This window comes from Aythya ferina (genome assembly GCF_964211825.1).
Source record: "Aythya ferina genome assembly, chromosome: 5".
In the NCBI taxonomy this organism is placed as follows: domain Eukaryota; kingdom Metazoa; phylum Chordata; class Aves; order Anseriformes; family Anatidae; genus Aythya; species Aythya ferina.
The window spans coordinates 47,548,852-47,566,285 of NC_140301.1; the positions used below are offsets into that span (position 1 = coordinate 47,548,852).

Sequence of the window (17,434 nt, forward strand, 5' to 3'; positions counted from 1 at the left end):
GCTCATGTTCACAGTCTTCTACCCCGGCAGGTGCAACTTCAAGTAGACTGAAATGGATAGCATGAAGGCCTGCTCACCCCAAAAAGTGTCCCAGTTTTGTTTCTAGGGGGGTTGTGAACACACTGTACTTCTACTGATATAGGAAAAAATCCTGCCTCTTTCCTTCTTAAAGTCCTAATTCAGTTTGAAGTCTGTTATAAATTGCAACACAATAAGCCAATGCGTTCATAGCTGTAAGAAGGAACTTCAGCTATCCCAGAGCTCTGCACGCTCTTAAGTGTACAGCTGAAGAATTCCCAGTGGTTACGTTTTATTCCGATGTCTGAAACCAAATGTTTTTTTCAACATTTAGCTTAAATAACACACAGCATGAAATGTGCATACCGCTAACCTCCCTTCCAATCTAAGATACCCTCTAGTTTTCTCAAGCGTTCAAGCAACGTTAGGCTCACTTAGTAATATGCCCTTACTGTTAATTTGCCATTTCTTGTAGATGTTTAAGAAATGCCTTTTATGGAACCAAAAAGTTACCACTCTTTAACCAGCAACACAGAGATCTGCTCTGACCAGCAGGGAGAAATTCTTTGCGTGTTAGAGAGGAACAATTATTGCCAATGTTAACCACAGACACCACTAACACAGCATAAAAAAAAAACACCAGACGTGAACATCTCTCAGACTTGATCACCATTGCTGTTTTTCCCATAATTTTCCTCTGTTTGCTAGTTTGGAAGCTTTGGTCTGCCCAGGGATCCAAAAATGTGTTGCTGCCCATCACACAAGCAGGGTCAAAGCGAGAGAGCTTCTTAAAAAATCCCAGAGCTTCTGCTTTAATTCTGCCAACGTAGTTCTGTTTCAACAAGCCTGACATGTCCTCGAGGATCAGCCCAACATGACAACAGCTTCCCTTGTTCGTGGCAATCTATACACCACCACAACTGCTCAGAGCAAAACAACTGCGAAATTGTTCTGATTTAGTAACCTCCACGTAAGGCACAGACGTATGCCTCTCTCGTGACTGTACTCTTTAACAGACTCTACAATTATGAAAGCCAAGATTACTTCCAACATGAACCACCTTCAGATTTTAGGAACGCCAAACAGTCGCAGGCTCTCAGCATGGAGCATATGCTCCAGCTCATCAGCCCAGAGATCCTGATGGCAACAATCACAGTAATTTTACAGTTACGGAAAAGAAATCTTTGCATACTCCACCGTTTTCCACATTACTGCACTCATCTTACTGCCAGTTTCTAACCAGGACCTGTCAGAGTACTGCCATAAAACAGGTGGGATGTTATGTCCCTGGTGTAGGCCGCTGAGCTCTCCTGCTCCACGCCTGGACCAGCCAGAGGGGACTGGGCCCAGGTGCCACAAGATGGACACGCACTGCTGCCAGGCGTCTCGCTGTGCTCGTGTCCAGCCACCCGACAGCCCCTCGGGAGCCCCACCAGGCACATGGAGATGCTGGGCATGGGCACACAACCCCTGTGCTCTTAGTAGCCAGCAGCTCCTGTCAGGGAATGGGAAACACAGGATGAGCCCTGGATGTATGGCAGTGCTGGCACAGGAGAAGGCCTCTGAGCAGGAGCTTGCTAAGAACACATTGAGCCATTTTGGGGTATCCCTGAAGCAGAGCTACCTGAAGGTCACCTCAGCACTGACTGGGGCAAGGACCAGCCCCTCCTCGCCTCCTCCAGGCTTTGGGCAGCCTCCCCATGTCCCTTCCTACACAGGGCTGTCAGGCCAGCGCTGCGGGGACTTGCAGCAGTTACCTGTCCTCTCAGTGTGCACTGCGAAGTGCCTTCTCACTGCCACCGGGCACGCTGTGGGCAATCATGGGCAGCCAGGCCCTCTCCAGTGCCCAAGGCTCACCTCACAGCCGGCACCCACACCCTCTGTTTGCCATGGAGAGCAAACAGCAGCGGTACGCTCTGTCCTGAGGCCCCAGGAGCTGTAGCTTCCAAGGAAGTCAGTCCAAGGGACGGTACAAGACTTATCTGCAAAGATAGCATAAATGTCTATGCAGGTCTAAAGTCACTGAGTTTAAACTGGGTGTGAATTAAACTTATCTCAGTATGCTCTGCAACTTGAGCCAACATGAACACGACCTGCCTGCTGCACTTCAGCCTTCCTCCTCGTCAGTGCCAGGAGCCAAAGGCAGCCCAGGCATTTTGGTCACTGGGAGCACGAGCAGCCAGCGGTCACACTTCCCTCCTAAAGGCTCCAACATCAATGTTAACACAACCACACTTCAGGCACTTAATAAATTACGGCTTTTGCCACCATCTTACATACTGAACTAGAAAAATAGGAATAAAAAGACTGTACCTATAGTGTAGATAAAAGATCCATACTGTACAGCTAACACATAGCACCCTGTGTACAACCACACGACACAAAACACAGAGCTAAAAATGTCATGCCAAAGTGGCCATTTCAGTAAGAATTTCTTCAAAACACTGTCTGTGGCTGGTATCTTTTATTGAATGCACACACTGTTTCAAAACCCTCTCATAAACACGAGCCCCCACCAGCACCCTCAGGACTCTGGAGCCCAGCTAGGGCTTTACCCACTTTCCCAAACAAAGGCGAGCTCTGCTGTTCAAATTACTCCCTCAGGGACACATTGTACAACCCCTCCGACTTCATTTTACTTCTTCAGTAATACCACTGCAAACACACTGAATGCTAATAATAAATAAATTATTCAAATATTCTGTCTCCACAGAGGCAGCACGTGAATCATCTTCCTGAAAGGAAACTCCTGAAGAGACTGTCAGGTACCCTTCACGTGTTGGGGGGGAGCCAATTTAAATAATAATGCAATCTGAATGAAAAGTGATTTATCGTAACAAGATAGCAGCTTTGCTTTTAATTCAATAGGTTGACTGAAGTCAAGTCATTAGCAAATGCAGAGCATGGCTGTTAGCACTGCTTCAATAAGGGTGGGACAGGTCCTTGGAGAAGCAAAATTTGTAAAGACAACAAGGTGAGGTCAAAACGTTTGGTGCTCTTCTGATGAAAGCAGTAAGCTTGTGAACTCAGCTGGACACTCAAAACCCCCAGATCTTTACAAAACAGTCATTTATGGAGTTAAAAATCAATTTCCAGATGTTCCTTTAAAAGTAAGGAGACTGACTGAAACTTCAAGAGAAAAGTCTAAAATACAGTTTTTGCTAGCAAAAGCTAACAAACAGCGCTGTTGCTTTTCACAGTTATGTTCCTCCCTTTTTAAGGCTATCCCATTAGTGGAGCATCAAAATATGATACAGAGGCAGTATTTTGTAGACTGACAGCTCTGTGCAGTGAGAAGCATTACTATCATCATCCACGTTTCACAGAGCAGAAAATCAAGGAATTATAACCCCGAAGCAAAAAAAAAAAAAAAAAAAAAAAAAAAAAAAAAAAAAGAGTAGTTATTTTTGGGGAACATGAGATTCCGAAATCTGTGTTAGGAAATGACTGTTCAGTTAGACTGGGGCATAAGAGTCTCACCCAAGGCTGTACTATAGATCAGACACTTGCTGACTTCTCTTACTGACTGCTTGTGCAGTGGAACGAGCAGACGAAATGAATTTCCACCTCCACAAGAAGCCCACTGTGCCTGCAGTGGCCCTCTGCTATTTGCTGGTGGATGCTGACCCACGCATCCCAGTTTTTCACAGCATCAGAGGGAGAATGTGGGCACACGCATGCACACTGGCACCTCCTCTGTGAGCCTGTTGCCAGCTCCCATCCTGAAGGCACAGAGAACAACTCCCCCCACACCACTCTGGAGGAAAGACCAAGGAGAGTGTGTTGGCAATACATCTCCAACCGGTCCCTACTTCTGCTGTATTTGTACTTCAGTGTCACTACAAACACCAAAAGCAGGCTGAACATCTTGATTTATAAGAGTGGACAATTCTAATTTAGCCTTTATAAGGGAAACCAGTAACAGTTGCACCCCTTCTCCCTCCTCCCTGCTGGCTTATTTCCACCTCCGCAAGTCCTTCTATTAATAGCCAATACTTGGAAATGTGAAGTCCCAAATCTGCTCTCTCATTTCTTACAATCAATCACTCAGCAGACAATGGATTAAGTGGACTGGTTGCTCATGTCAAGGATTCTCATGCTTATTAAAGGAAAACATCTCTGTATGAATATGTGCCTGTTCATAAATGAGCTGGCTCCCATCTTTAACACAGGGCTTCCCAGGCCTCGTTTGTACACTTATTGCACAAAATAAACTTTATAAATAAGAGATACAGCTCTTTTTGCTCTCTCAAATTAATTTTATTTCTTATCCAAGAATAAAGAGAGCTGTGGGCTTTGCCATTCTCCAGAACATCTCATGTTATGGTCAGCTGCCAGATGGTAGTACATTAAAATGTGAAATCCACCATCTCGGCCTGAGGGCATCACGGGCCAGTACCTTGCCTGCAGAAGTAGTGTCCGGAGTCTCCACATCCACTCTGCAACAAATTCCAGTCAGTGTCTCCTACCAGTCTTGGTGACTGATACCTGACCCTGTGAAGGCAGAGTCATCCACCTCCTTCCTGCATCATCTCCTTCCTGCATCATCTTCCTCCTTCCTCCTTCTCACAGGCAGTGCCTGCCACCTCCAGCTACAGCAGGGGCAGCTGAACCAGGGTAGATTATGCCCACGTGGTCAGAAGCATCCGTGAGAGATGGATGTGCCTTATAAAACGCCTCCTCAGAGTAGAGGCTGAGCCATCCCCATGTGAGCATCCTATCTCTTCCTCTGTTCTAGAGAATGAAGATGCCTGTTCCCCAGGGCTGATGGTACAGAGGAAACAAAGCAATGTGTGAGCTTCATGAAAGACAATCGCTCATTTCTAAGGCTTCCCCAGCCAGCTGGGACCAGAGGCTGTGCAAGACTCCTCACTCCTCCTCTCCCATGCTCTGCAAGTGGGAGGGGATTTTTGCCAATCTTATTTTCCCCTTTTATCAAGGGAATCGTGACTTTAAAAGAAAGCTGGGCAGTCTAAAGTCAGTTCACTAAATGCAGCCCAAATGCGAGTCCAGGTCTGCAAGAAACATTTTTCACATCTCTGGGGTAAGAGTTCATACCTTTAACATCTGCAGGCAGCACATTTAAACTGCACTGATCATCAGCAAAGCAAGAGGAGGAGCTTGCCCAGAGAAGAAAGCAGACCGTAGACAGAGATCATGGCTGTACCTCTGGCTGACCAGGAACTGCTGGAAGCAGTAATCCCAGCTGGACTATCCAGTCACACCGAAGAGGACCATCTCCATCTTTAGCTACAACCACAATAGCAGCCAGATGACCCAGGCTCATTTTCCTTCCCTGGAAGGCAAAGAATCACTCACCATGCTATCACAAGGGCCTTCTTCTGTTGGCCTTGGACAACAAGCTCAGAATGCTTACCTAAGAACCCCATTATGCCTGGCAGACTTGCACTTGCCTTAAAACAAGGGGAAGACACTATGTTTTGTCAGTGCTGTCCTGTCAGTTGTGGGGCTCCTGCATCTTCTGGGGCAGCTTTCACAGCTCCTACACTCCTGCTTCAGTCCCCACCGGAGCAGGAACAGCATACACAAATCTCTGTTTTCACAGTAGAGTGCTCTGTTTTCTTGCCAGCTGTAATTATACCCACAAGCACCATCTACGTACACTTCCTTGAAACTCAAGACCGAATAAATTCGGTACAAGAAGACATAGTAATATGTTGCACTTAGTTTTATTGAAGTGTGAGGGCAAATAAAACACAAAGAAGTGTAGAACTTCCATTTTTTTGTTTTGTTTTGTTTTTGTTTTAAAGTTTTATCTTTAAGAAACAAAACAGAACACTTCCACAGTCCAGTTATATCTTACAGGTGGTACATGGCAGCTGAGATTTATGTATGACTGCTGCTAAAAGTTAATTGGAAGATGTATTTCTAATTTATTCAGGGAGAATGACAGAAATATCGTGAACGAAACTTGTATTATTGCAACTGATTTGTGAGCAACTGCATCCTCAAGACATTATCATAAGCTTAATACTTGAGACCTGTGCAGAAGAAACAACACAGACTTTCTTTGGACACAACGCATTTGTTTCAAAGCCTTGAAGTCAATGTGTCCCCACCTATCTCACCCAGCACAAGGTCCTGAAGAGTTTTCTATACGTCCACTTTAAAGACTTTTTCCTGCCATGTATTTTATTAAATGAAAATGCATGTGAGAAGACAGCTGAAAACAGAAAGAAAGAGAAAAAAAAAAACACAAACACAGTGGGAACAAAGTCTCTCAATACAGAAGGTGTATTAAGTAACGATTTTGAAACAAACAATACAATATGTACAATACTGAGTTACAGACACCTACGTAGCAAAGGCAATGCAGTAAGAGCAGAACACTGTATTTCTGTCCTGGGAATTCTGAAGGCTAGAACACAGCAATCTCCTTGAATATAAAAATTAATTTTGAGAGAAGGTATCCAAACTTGGTAAGGCTGAAGGTCCTACCCATTCACATTCTGAATGGGATTTCATTATAAAGCCGAAGAGTACGAGGATATAAGGTGCAATCCTCACCTAGTAGAAGGAGCTCAACATTTTAAAAAGCACCTGTGTAAGTGACTTACTCAACATGAAAATTAAATTTATCATTTGTTTTAATCACAAAGTTAATGCTAGGAGCCACAGTACCATGATCCCCCAAAAAAGAAACTGAGGTAGCCATCTTGTCTCTAATAAAATGATAGGCAAAAGGAATACAGCATATATATTTTAGGAGGTAAGTTCAAAATTCTTCAACAAAGTACAAGCAAAGACAGAAAGGAACAGAGAATTAATCCCACTCATGACAAAGACATTAAGGACATAGAATAGCTACAATGAATTTTAACTTCCTTTTCTCTTCCTCTGCTATTTTGAGGTACACAGATAACTGGTTTCTCAGTTGCTCTTTCTCTGGAGAGGTAAGTTAAATGCTTTACAATGGTTAAGATTACTTTGCCAAACAGTTCAGGTATAAAATGAATGGAAACCAGGAGCGCTTGCTAGTCTTTCTTGGCTCAGAGAAGTAGTACTTACATCGCAAAATTTTTTCTTCTTCATTCCCCAAACCAAAAAAGAACATTATCTTTAACAACTCAGGAGAAATGAGGTGTGACAAGTGCACACAAATATTACATTTACTAAAATTTCAGAACCATTCAGTATTATTGTCTGAAACACACACTGCACATTGTTTTCACATATTCATTCAGCAAAATATTCATCAAGTAAAGACACTTTAAAATCTTTTTGTTACCTGAACTTTTGCCAATTACATGGCAGTGTTAAAACTAGCAACAGATGTTTGAATCAATTTTTCATTCCCTCATTTGAATTAAGCTGGATATAGGCACTGGCAGACGGCACTTAAGATGGTCATGTAAGATAGGACTTGATAAACCTCTCCACCCCCTCACCTCCAACCTCCCTGCAGCTGCTAGCATTCCTCCACACAGGTCTTGTGGAAAAGACAGAAGCAGCAAAGAGGTGGATGCACTATTTCCATGCAACCTGCTGAAGCCTGTGCATGAAAGAGCTCATTGTCGGGAAAAACAAAAGGAAGAAAGGAAGAAAGAAAGGCTTTGTTATTCTGTTGACTTAAAATCAAAACCAGTAAATGTTAGAAGATAGCCTTAAAAAGTTTTTCTTCACACTCTCATCCTTCAAACCTCATTGCTGGATCGTGTATATTACAGTTCAATTTGGCTGGCTTTTCCTCTTGTAATAGCAACACAGAGTGCCAACTGAGTTAAAGGTCTGTTAGGCTTTGTTAGCTCCTTGAAAAGGCAGTCATCTCTCTCTTTTTCTCTATTTCTTTAATATGAAGACTTTTTTTGTGTTTTGTTTAATTTTTTTAGCCCCCTGACCCTCCCCCCCCTTAACTGGAAGCCAGAGGAGGGCAGAGGAGAAGAGAGTGGAGAACAGTGCACTTTTCTTTTTTGGCAGATGGTTTTAAGCAACAGCCAAGGCAGGGAGGACTACAAAATAGCTGTTCTTAGCTTCTGGATACCTTGCATGAAAGGAAGACATAAAACATTTACACCATACAGACTTGACAGAATATTTTACATTCCATAAACTAAATTACAAAAAGCTTTATATGTGCAGGTAAATGCTTAAAAACTGAACTCTTGAACAAATGAAAACGAATCAAGCCTGTCTATTCACAACAGTGACAAAAACAACAACAACATTCCAAGACTGCAAAGACAGCAGATCTACCCTACTGAGACCAAATTCAATCGCTGCCAAACTCTACAATTTATATTGCCTCTGACTGTTAAGAAATAATCTAAATGCCTTAATGCATTTAAAATGTGTATGAACAAATCTCAGCAAGATAAAAGAAGGATGCAAACTGTCGTATGTGCAAGGAATGAGTTGAAAAATATCGTCAGGTAAACTATGGATGTTGGATTATGTTGGTGGGTTGTAGGTGAGCACAACTGCCTGCCAATTATTCACTTGTGGATCTAGTTGTGAGTAAGGCTTCAACCAAGCTAATTTGTGTAAATGTTCTGGAGGATGTTACACAGCACTTTCAGCCAAAACAAAAAGTCGTAAAACTCTTGGTACTATGTGAATGAACACAAAACTAAGACACTTCATGGACAACTGCTTGCAAAGACCATGAAATCATCTTAAATGACGTAAGTTACTCCTGCACCATACACAAACGTATAGTTTGGGGATACATCTTTCTGTGCTTCCCTTAAGAATGACAGCAGTTCTATGTGCACAACAGCAGAAATGTAAATACATTTAGCAGTCAACAATGATTGCAAAAAGTCTGCGAAGATAGACTGAAAATCTTCACATATCAAAACTGCAAACCTGTTCATATTGTCCATCTCAAGTAAATAAGATATTTCAAGTTCCTCTATGAAGACAAGCACCCTTAAACACTGTTTACCAGCTACAGCTCTGCTACCTACCTTTGGGTACACCTAGGTATCAGCACAATTAGGGAGCAAAATAAAGGACATCTCACAAAGAACAACCCTGCTTCATCTGCACAGCTAAAATCAGTGTTACTGGAACATTTTGTTCTAGGCACACTTTATTCCACACATAGGGAAAAAAACACTTTTTCTTAATTTACTGTAAGCAAATTAATAATCTGAGAAAAGAAAAAAGCAGCAACTTTTATAGACTACACTCACTTTATGCAGTACATCGTCATTTTCAAGGCACCAGATGCGCAATAAAGGAAACAGATTAAAGGAAACAAAAACACTTGGTTACTTCTTGCCCAGTGAATATTACAAAAGCTGTGCAATTTGCAAGACAAGGTATTTGTTAAGCAGAACAGTTACTCCAAGATGTAGCATCCATCACCTACCTTGTAGAAGGGCTCCATTTCTCTTGAAAAAGGTGCTTCCTGGCCAAATGGGTGGACCTGATGTGCTAAAGGTAATAAGAAATAAGTGTAAAGAAAATCTCATTTACATTAAATAATCGTAAATTACTATTTATATGAATGCTATTTAGTTTTTAAAGCTAATGCTACTTCATGGCATTTTTGCCTTCAAGCAAGTCTCAAATCTCACTTTAAAAATAGGTTAATTTGATTCAAGATGCATTCTCTTCACAAGAAGAACAACTCCTCAGCACAGAACACACCCACACTCTCATTTAGAGGGAGAGAGAAAAAAGCAATTTGGCATAAATAATAATATAAAAAATGCAAATCAATGTCAAAAATATTTACTGAATTCTCAGTACAGCAGAATATATGCCTTTTTTTCGAAGCCATCTGCTAAAAACCCAAACACTTAATGGGTTTTACTCAGTCATAACAACCCACCATTCCAGCTAAAGTACTAACACGAAGAAACCTTGGCCAAGCACCACCCAGCTCCTGTACCTACACAAGACTACATCCACCAGTGCGCCCTATGTGAAGAGATTCACTCACTGCACCAGGAACCATTGTGGTAAATGAGTTGTCCCATGAGCGCCAGAAGGAACCAAGCTTGGTTTTGCTATATGCACAGGCTGGTGGCCAGGGCTGCCTGCTCTCACCTTTTCAGCAGTCGTGCCGCCCATGGCAGACCCTCGGGTACCCAATGGGTCCTTCTCTGAGCTCCCAGCTTGCCTCCAGCTCCCAGCAGTGCTGCCTGGGGAGATGCATGGCCAGCACCTCTCCCGTAGCAGCCCCACTGCTCCAGAAGGGCCGCTCTCCCTTCACCACATGCCACGCATTTGGCAGAAGGATGGGTTGTTGTTCCTTAACAACAGTCTGCTCCTTAATGAAACAGGCTCCACCATAAGCCCTTTAAAGCTCTAAGACAATCATACGCGCTTCTACTACACAAGGATTTTATTGAAATAACTATCCCGAAAAAATACTAAATCAGTAATAGCTGTACGTCCGAATTCTAGCACAAATTAAAAGTGAGACTAAATAACCTTTAGTAAAATTAATGTAAGGCAACTCTGCCTTTGTAGATAATCCACCTTCCTCTTCGGATACAAGATGTGAACCAAGCCCCACACGCCATCCTTGTTCAACATTACCTTTGTCCTGTTTGGGTTGACTGCCGCTACGATGCAATGAAATGGAAAACAGATGCTGTTACATTTACAGTGTGAGCAAAGTTTTGATAAAATGCCACATATAAAAGAAAAAAATGAATACCTACTTTTACAATTATTCTGCAGAGACTCTTGTGCTAACATATAAAACTTCACTGTGTGCCTTATTTAAATAAAGTGTTAAAATACAGACCATAAAAGGATTCAAGGCAATTACACGAGTAATAAAAGCCTTCAATACTCCTGAACAAAAAGGGGAGTTGAGAGACACAGAGACCAAAATGACCAAAAAGAAGTTAAGCAGGTCTACATTCATAAGTGCTCGAGTGCACTGGGGCATGCACTTGTCTGAATACACACGCTCACTTCATACGGCTTAATATAACCAATTGTTTGCATTTCCTATAGCAAGCACCAGCTCCTTGAGTGCAGCTCCTCAGCTCACATGAAGGTCAAGGGCTGTTGAGGGCATTCACACTCCTGTCAGACAGGCTCGCTGCTTTGTATGGCGGCACAGCCCAGGCCAACCTGTAGGACAGGAGCCATGAGGCTGCGAGGGGAAAGCCACAGTGCAGCCCTCACACTGCACTGCATTGCTGCCAAAGGAATTGGGATCCGCACTGTGGCAGCTCCAGGCATCCCAAAAACCCAAGGAAAAAGGTGGAACTGAGAGATGGAGCTGTAGCAAAATGGCACTGCCGGGCTGCTGTATGCTTCTGTCTGGGTGAGAGAGGGCTTTTATACAGGGAAGAGAGGGAAAAACTTATATATTTGAATAGACAAAGTGTCTCCACTAAAGAAACAAAGCAATAGTGATTTATCTTATTTTCCAACTTGAATAAAAGCCCAAGGCTCTCATAAAAAACTCCATCTGATTCAGCACAAACCCACAAGAACTGAGAAAATTAACTGTGCCTTCCCAGGGAAGGAAGCTAAAGAATTCAAGCATGTAAATAATGTACCACAGCGCCCGGTCAAGCCTTTCAAACAACAAACTTCTGTGCTTGTGGGGCTTTGCTGGAGCTTAGTTAAGCCTGATCAGTATTGGAGAAATTGTCTTTCTGTTCCCAAACTTTTCCCTGTGAAGTCTCAGATGGTATTAATTATTAAAACATGTTTCAAGTTAAGAAATGAGAGAGTTAAACTATCTCTCACTTTAAAGTGTTCAGAAGCTGCTTCTCCCAGCTCCAGATTAGGAAACCATTTTTAAAAGTTCATTCTTCTAAAGACCATCTATAATAAAAAAAACATTTGGCCCATCTCAGGCATTTTCTCAAAGGAATCGTTTCTTCAGTTTAGTCTGTAACAGACTGGAGAACAGTGACTGGTTCTCCTATAAAACAAAAATAGGAAATCTGTTTTATGAACTAGCATTTGTAATCAATACATGTTGTAAGATTAATGTTTATGCAATTAGAATTATTAACAGCAGAGTTTTTCCCTACACTTATGAATTAAACACACTGACTAAGGTCAAATTTCGTTTCCAATAAATCCCCACACAACTACTGAAGAGAAGTAGAAGCTAGTTTGAGCTCTTGTATCACTCACTGTGAGAACACTTATGACCTGCTATATCGCTGTCACGCACAGGTCTGGTTTGACTTAACCTCCCAGCAGCAGACAAGCACAGAGTACTTTTTCTGGGCTTGGATCACCAGTAAAGAGCTGAAATTGAAAATGAACGTCTTAAAAGAACACTAACAAGCACAGTTTATGGATAAGAAGATCTGAAAACCTCAACAGTTACCTGTCAAGGACCACTGGTTTGATTTGCAGAAAGCATGGTCATTTCTAGCATACCCTTAGCCAAAGGGATATCCAGAGTGCAACAGTATTTGTTGCAAACTCATCAAATTTGTGGCACATACACCAAGTGACAAGTGGGACTGGATTTCCCTGGGAGCCAGCTTTTCTGACACGGCTGGCAGGAAACTTCACTATGCAGGGCCCTGGGCATGGGAAACTGCCTGACTAAGGAGGGGTAGCAGGGATCTTTTGGAAGGAAGGCTTTTCCCCAGGAAAATGCTGCTTTGCTGAAATCTAAAACATTCCATAGGAATGTGTGGATTTGGACACCGCAGTGCTGGAAGCCAGAGCTGTGGGACAGCCACCATGGCGTCCTGGTGGCCGGCCAGCCCCAGTGGCCACCCCATGGCTGAACCCCCTTCAATTACTGCTACCAAAACGCATGCCACGCATTTTACAAGGTCTTTAAAAGGTGCACAGGCTTCAAGAGACTTTAAAAAAAGGAAATGTAAAGCCTTTGTCTTCTGGAATTCACATCAGAGCAAGGAGACTGCAGTTCCTAAAGCCAAGCGCTAAAACAAACAAAAAAAAAAGCCAGGGGCTTTCGCAGTTGCAGTATTTCGCAACTATGCCAAAAACTCTCACAGGCCTCTTTGTCAGAAAGGCCTGATTAATAGATTTAGAAAACCCAAACAACTGAAAATTCAAAACAAACTCAATTGTGTGGGCCGGCACACCACAATTAAGGGCTGATGAAAACAGAGAGGAAAGGCAGCAAACAGAGGCCAATGACTGTGTTACCAACATGGCCAGGGGCTGAGGGCAGGCAGGAGGATGCAGGCAGGGGGGAAACAACCAACCTGCCCAGCAGATCCCCCACAGAGGGGTTTCCCAAGCCACCAGGGCTGGACACTTGGGAGGGGGATGAAGGATGAACGGTGCCAGCTGTGAGCTGAGAGCTGCTGTACGCAGGGCACCTGCACCAGGCACGCAGCAGCAAACACATGTGGGACTGCAGATGGGCTGCAGCAACACGGGTTGCTGCATCCAGCCACTACCAGCGGCCAACACGATGGGCAAGGGCAGCGGTGACAACTGATCGAAGCACCTCAACTCCTCCAGGCAAAGGCCCTGGTTTTGTGAAGAGCTGGGGCAGGAAGAAATGCAGCTCTTCACCTCAGGACCAGCATGGACAGCTCCCAGTCATAGGAGGAGTGGAAAGGAAAGCACCAACTCCTGGTGACTGCTGCCCTCACCCCAGGGCCGGTAGCGTTTTTCAGGACAGTGATATAATGAACTCCAGGAGCTGCAGCTGTTGGGTGAAAGGACCAGAGGCATCGCTGCCCCATGCTGCAGGACCACTCTCACCAGCCCATTCCACAGCGAAAAATTCCTCACCCACACCTCCAACAAACAGTAAATAACTGAAGGAAACATCCAGAAGGACATCAAAACTGGAAACTGTAAACCACCTTGTCAAAGAGCAACCAGCGGAGCATCTTGTGGGTAGAGAAACCCACCTCCAGAAGTTTCTGGAAATCAACAGCAATACCACCATTTTTACATTCAAAGGTGTGAAGGTGACAATAACAATAGGTGCTTTTATTTGGCTGCAGTCCATGAAACCCTGCATCGAGTGGTAGCAGGGAATGGTGCTTCTGAAAAGTACGCTCAGCTCCTGAGGTAAGCGGGACATAGCCTGCTGCCAGAAGGTACTAATGGATGCCCAACTAAGCTGGAAGACTGCAATTTTTACTGCTCCTTCAGAAATAATTTGGAATGGGGTGGTAACTAAGAAAAAACTTTGGTAGCATATTTGCTGGGAATGTGGTATCCTTCGATGCTGGAAGATGAACAGTACATCTTTAGGCCAGCCACCCCAGGTCCTCAAGCGAGAAACAGCTGGAGCATGGCGGGAGGCCTGGAGCAAGTGTGCAGCCTTAACTCGGGGCAGCTGCCACCACACACTGGCTGAGGACTCCTCCAGCGCTGCTGAGCCCAACACTGCTCAGATCCATCTGCCACCAACCGTGCTCGGCTCTCTGGCCTTGACCTGAGCGCCACTGCCGGGCCTCCCGGCCTAGCATAACATGGCGGCCGCACCGCCAGGCACCTGCCCACGGTACCACAGCTACACTAACAAAATTGGTCACTTGCACTACAGATCTGGAGCAATATGGAGGCATTTATATACTGCTGCACCTCTAGCACATGCGTTTTGTTAACAAGGAGAAAAAAAAACAAAAAACAAAAAACACACACAATCCCTGCCAGCAGTTTGCTGGCAGTTAATATCACAATTAGCTATCACCTAGCAACAGTCAAGCAAGCTTCCTCTCAAATCAAAGGATAAAAAAAAAAAAAAAAAAAAAAGCTCTACTAAATTGGCTAATGACAATACATAAAAAATATCTGGAAGGTACGTGTTAAGGTATTTCCTGATTTTAATGAAATCTGATTACTTCAGAGATTTTAAAAATACAAAACCATTACTCTATCTTCTCAGATTTTCCATAACTGACACAACATTATTCTTAAAGAGATTTATGAATTCACAATACTAGTTTCTAATTTATGAAGACTGATCTAATATTCTGGTAATGCTTCTCTTTCCTCTGCAGTTCGGGCTTTTATTGTCTCTCAGTATCTCTCACTTACTGCGACACGGGGGATGGAGACTTTAAGCTCCTGGATGGAGTCTTTCCTGGTTTCTCTAGGGTGCCTAACACATTTTTGGGCAAGTAATATCATTCTGATCTCCTGCACGCTCTAAATGAGTTTTCTATATGTCATGACTGCCAGAGGGATTACATCTAAATTTTTATTAAAGACAAAAGGAAAGTTGCACACGAAAGCTATTCATGAACAGAACACCAGAAAAAAACTGTGGAAAAAAAAAGTGGAAAGTTGACCAGATCTTTGTATTCTCCAAATAGCCAAAGCCATTCTCTGTCTCCACTTAAAAGAAGAAATTATACAAGTAAATAAATAGAAAGGGAAAGAGATTGGGATTTAAAAAACAAACAAACAAAAAAAAAACAACAACAATAAAAAAACAACACTCTTATTTCCAGAATTTGGGATAAAAATGGTGATTCCTATTCTCAAGAAAAACATGGCCATGTGTCCTTCAGAGCCCATCAATGACTCAACTGTGGTGTTTAAAAGACCGTTCTCACTGCCTAAGTAATATATGAAGCCTTCTTGTCCCCTGGTGAGACGCTGTAGCGTTCAGCAAGAATTTCAGTCTTTGCCAAGCGCTGAATATATACTTGTGGACAACATTGAAGGAATTGTTCTTTAAATAAATTTTACAAATCCTTTTTTCTATGGAGTTGTTTCAAAAGAAATGGCTATTTGAAGTATGACACATGGAGAAAATGCAAACTTGCCACTAATCTGCTTTTAAATGTTTTAACATTTATTGTGAGCACATTATAATTCTAGGCTGAACACTGAAATAGGAAAAAGTCCATATATAGCTGGAAGTTTATGGTGAGACAACTGCCCCACATTACTTTTAATTAAAAAAGATTTGTCTCCAGTGGGAATCAGGAGATGTTGGCTATCAGCCTCAAATTCTCATTCTGCCTCTACCAGTGAATCACACTGTGACTGCAGGCAAGTCACTTCTTCCTTCCTCAGCTTCATTTTTGTTCTTTTGTGGTAAGAACAGGAATACGCTCTTACTGACATAGTCTACATATCTCTGGGAGGAATAAAGAATCGTTAAGTAACAACACATCAGATGAGGAAAAAGTGTTTTGAAGCACATACAGTTAGAGTAGGAACACCACAGTACACTTCTACTAGAGGACAGGTTGTTACTTTTCCTGATTTTGAAGGAAGGAAAAACATCGCAGGTCACTTCACACACTGTAGTGCTGTCTCTCCTTAATCCACAGCTGTTATTACCTGGTTCCTAGGCTATATATCACTGGATGAAAAACTGGTGCTAGTCGGGCTGGGGGCACTTCAGAGTTGTCTGAACTTGCTTGTGTGCTACGAGGCACATCTGTGCCAGCTCCTGCAGGCACCACAGGCCAGTCCTGTGGTGCCCAGATGAGCAGACGATCCCATCTAGGGCTGGCCAGCAGCCTTGAAGACCAGAGGGCTGTGGCCTCTTTTGGACTGTAGCAGCATCAAATGCTGACCTGATGAGCTGGGAGAAGTTTGGCTCTCTTCTGTTCTACAAAATTAGAAATGGAGCACTCCAGTTTGCTGATGATAGCCTCTGTTGCAAAACAAGTGAGGGGGAAGAAGAGCTTCATTTCAGTTTTGTTTTTACTTGAGTAGAATTGGAAGAAGGAAGTCTTTAATCTCAGATTCAAGAAAATAAAGCAAGTCCTAACAATTGCCTATACCTAGGCACACCTTAACTTTCAACTTGATGTAAACAAAGAGTCTACTCTGATAGTTAATGCTAAAAAACCAAAGCTTTGGAGAACTTTGATGCTGAGCACCTGGTTCACCATAAGCCACCACAGAACAGCAGAGCCACCAGCTAGGCACAGTGCTGTAAAGTTGTACCAAAACCAGGGTTTCTCCCAAACTGAAACCCATCAACAATTTAAAAAGCCCAAAGTGACCCAATTTACTTCTGCTACTCCAGTGCTGAATTCTCCATTTATTCCTTCTGCAGCAGTCCAGGAAGCTCTGCTGGTACACTTGGCTGGGTCTCACAAACACTTTCTGCACAATGCTCCCGCTACATTTCTAACCATGGCCCATCAGCCTTCAGATAAACGATATGCACGTCTCTGCTGGAAATCCATTAGGGAGAACACGTTGCTGGTTAAAGACACTGATGTACCGTGAACATGCACGAAGTTATAAACATACACGTACACAACAGAGCAAATCTGATCTCTGACAAAACAGAAATGGCAAAAAGGAAGACGAGGTCTTCAAGTTGCCTCCCTCCCCAAAATGTTTCATGTCACTTGCTGAAATTCTTATTTATCTGGTGTGGTGCGACTCCTCATTTCATGAATCTCAGTACCAGCAAGACTCAAAGCCAAGCGTGACCCGCAGGCTGCTGCCAATATGCACTCCCCCTCTCTATTGCTTGCTTAAAGCCAAGGCGCTTACCAGCTAAAATTTTCCATACTTGGTTTTTCTCATTAATCTTGAATGA

At 43.1% G+C, this 17,434-nt stretch overlaps 1 protein-coding gene across 7 annotated transcripts in view; it reads right to left on the bottom strand.

Annotated features, from left to right (window-relative positions):
- Nucleotides 1–17,434, bottom strand: part of FOXN3 (forkhead box N3) — a 131,056-nt gene that overhangs the window by 67,109 nt on the left and 46,513 nt on the right. For all 7 annotated transcript variants that reach the window (XM_084522738.1, XM_084522736.1, XM_084522741.1 and 4 more), the window contains exon 4: nt 9,353–9,417. In XM_084522738.1, coding sequence (XP_084378864.1) covers nt 9,353–9,417 — 65 coding nt within the window. The remainder of the gene's footprint in view (nt 1–9,352; nt 9,418–17,434) is intronic.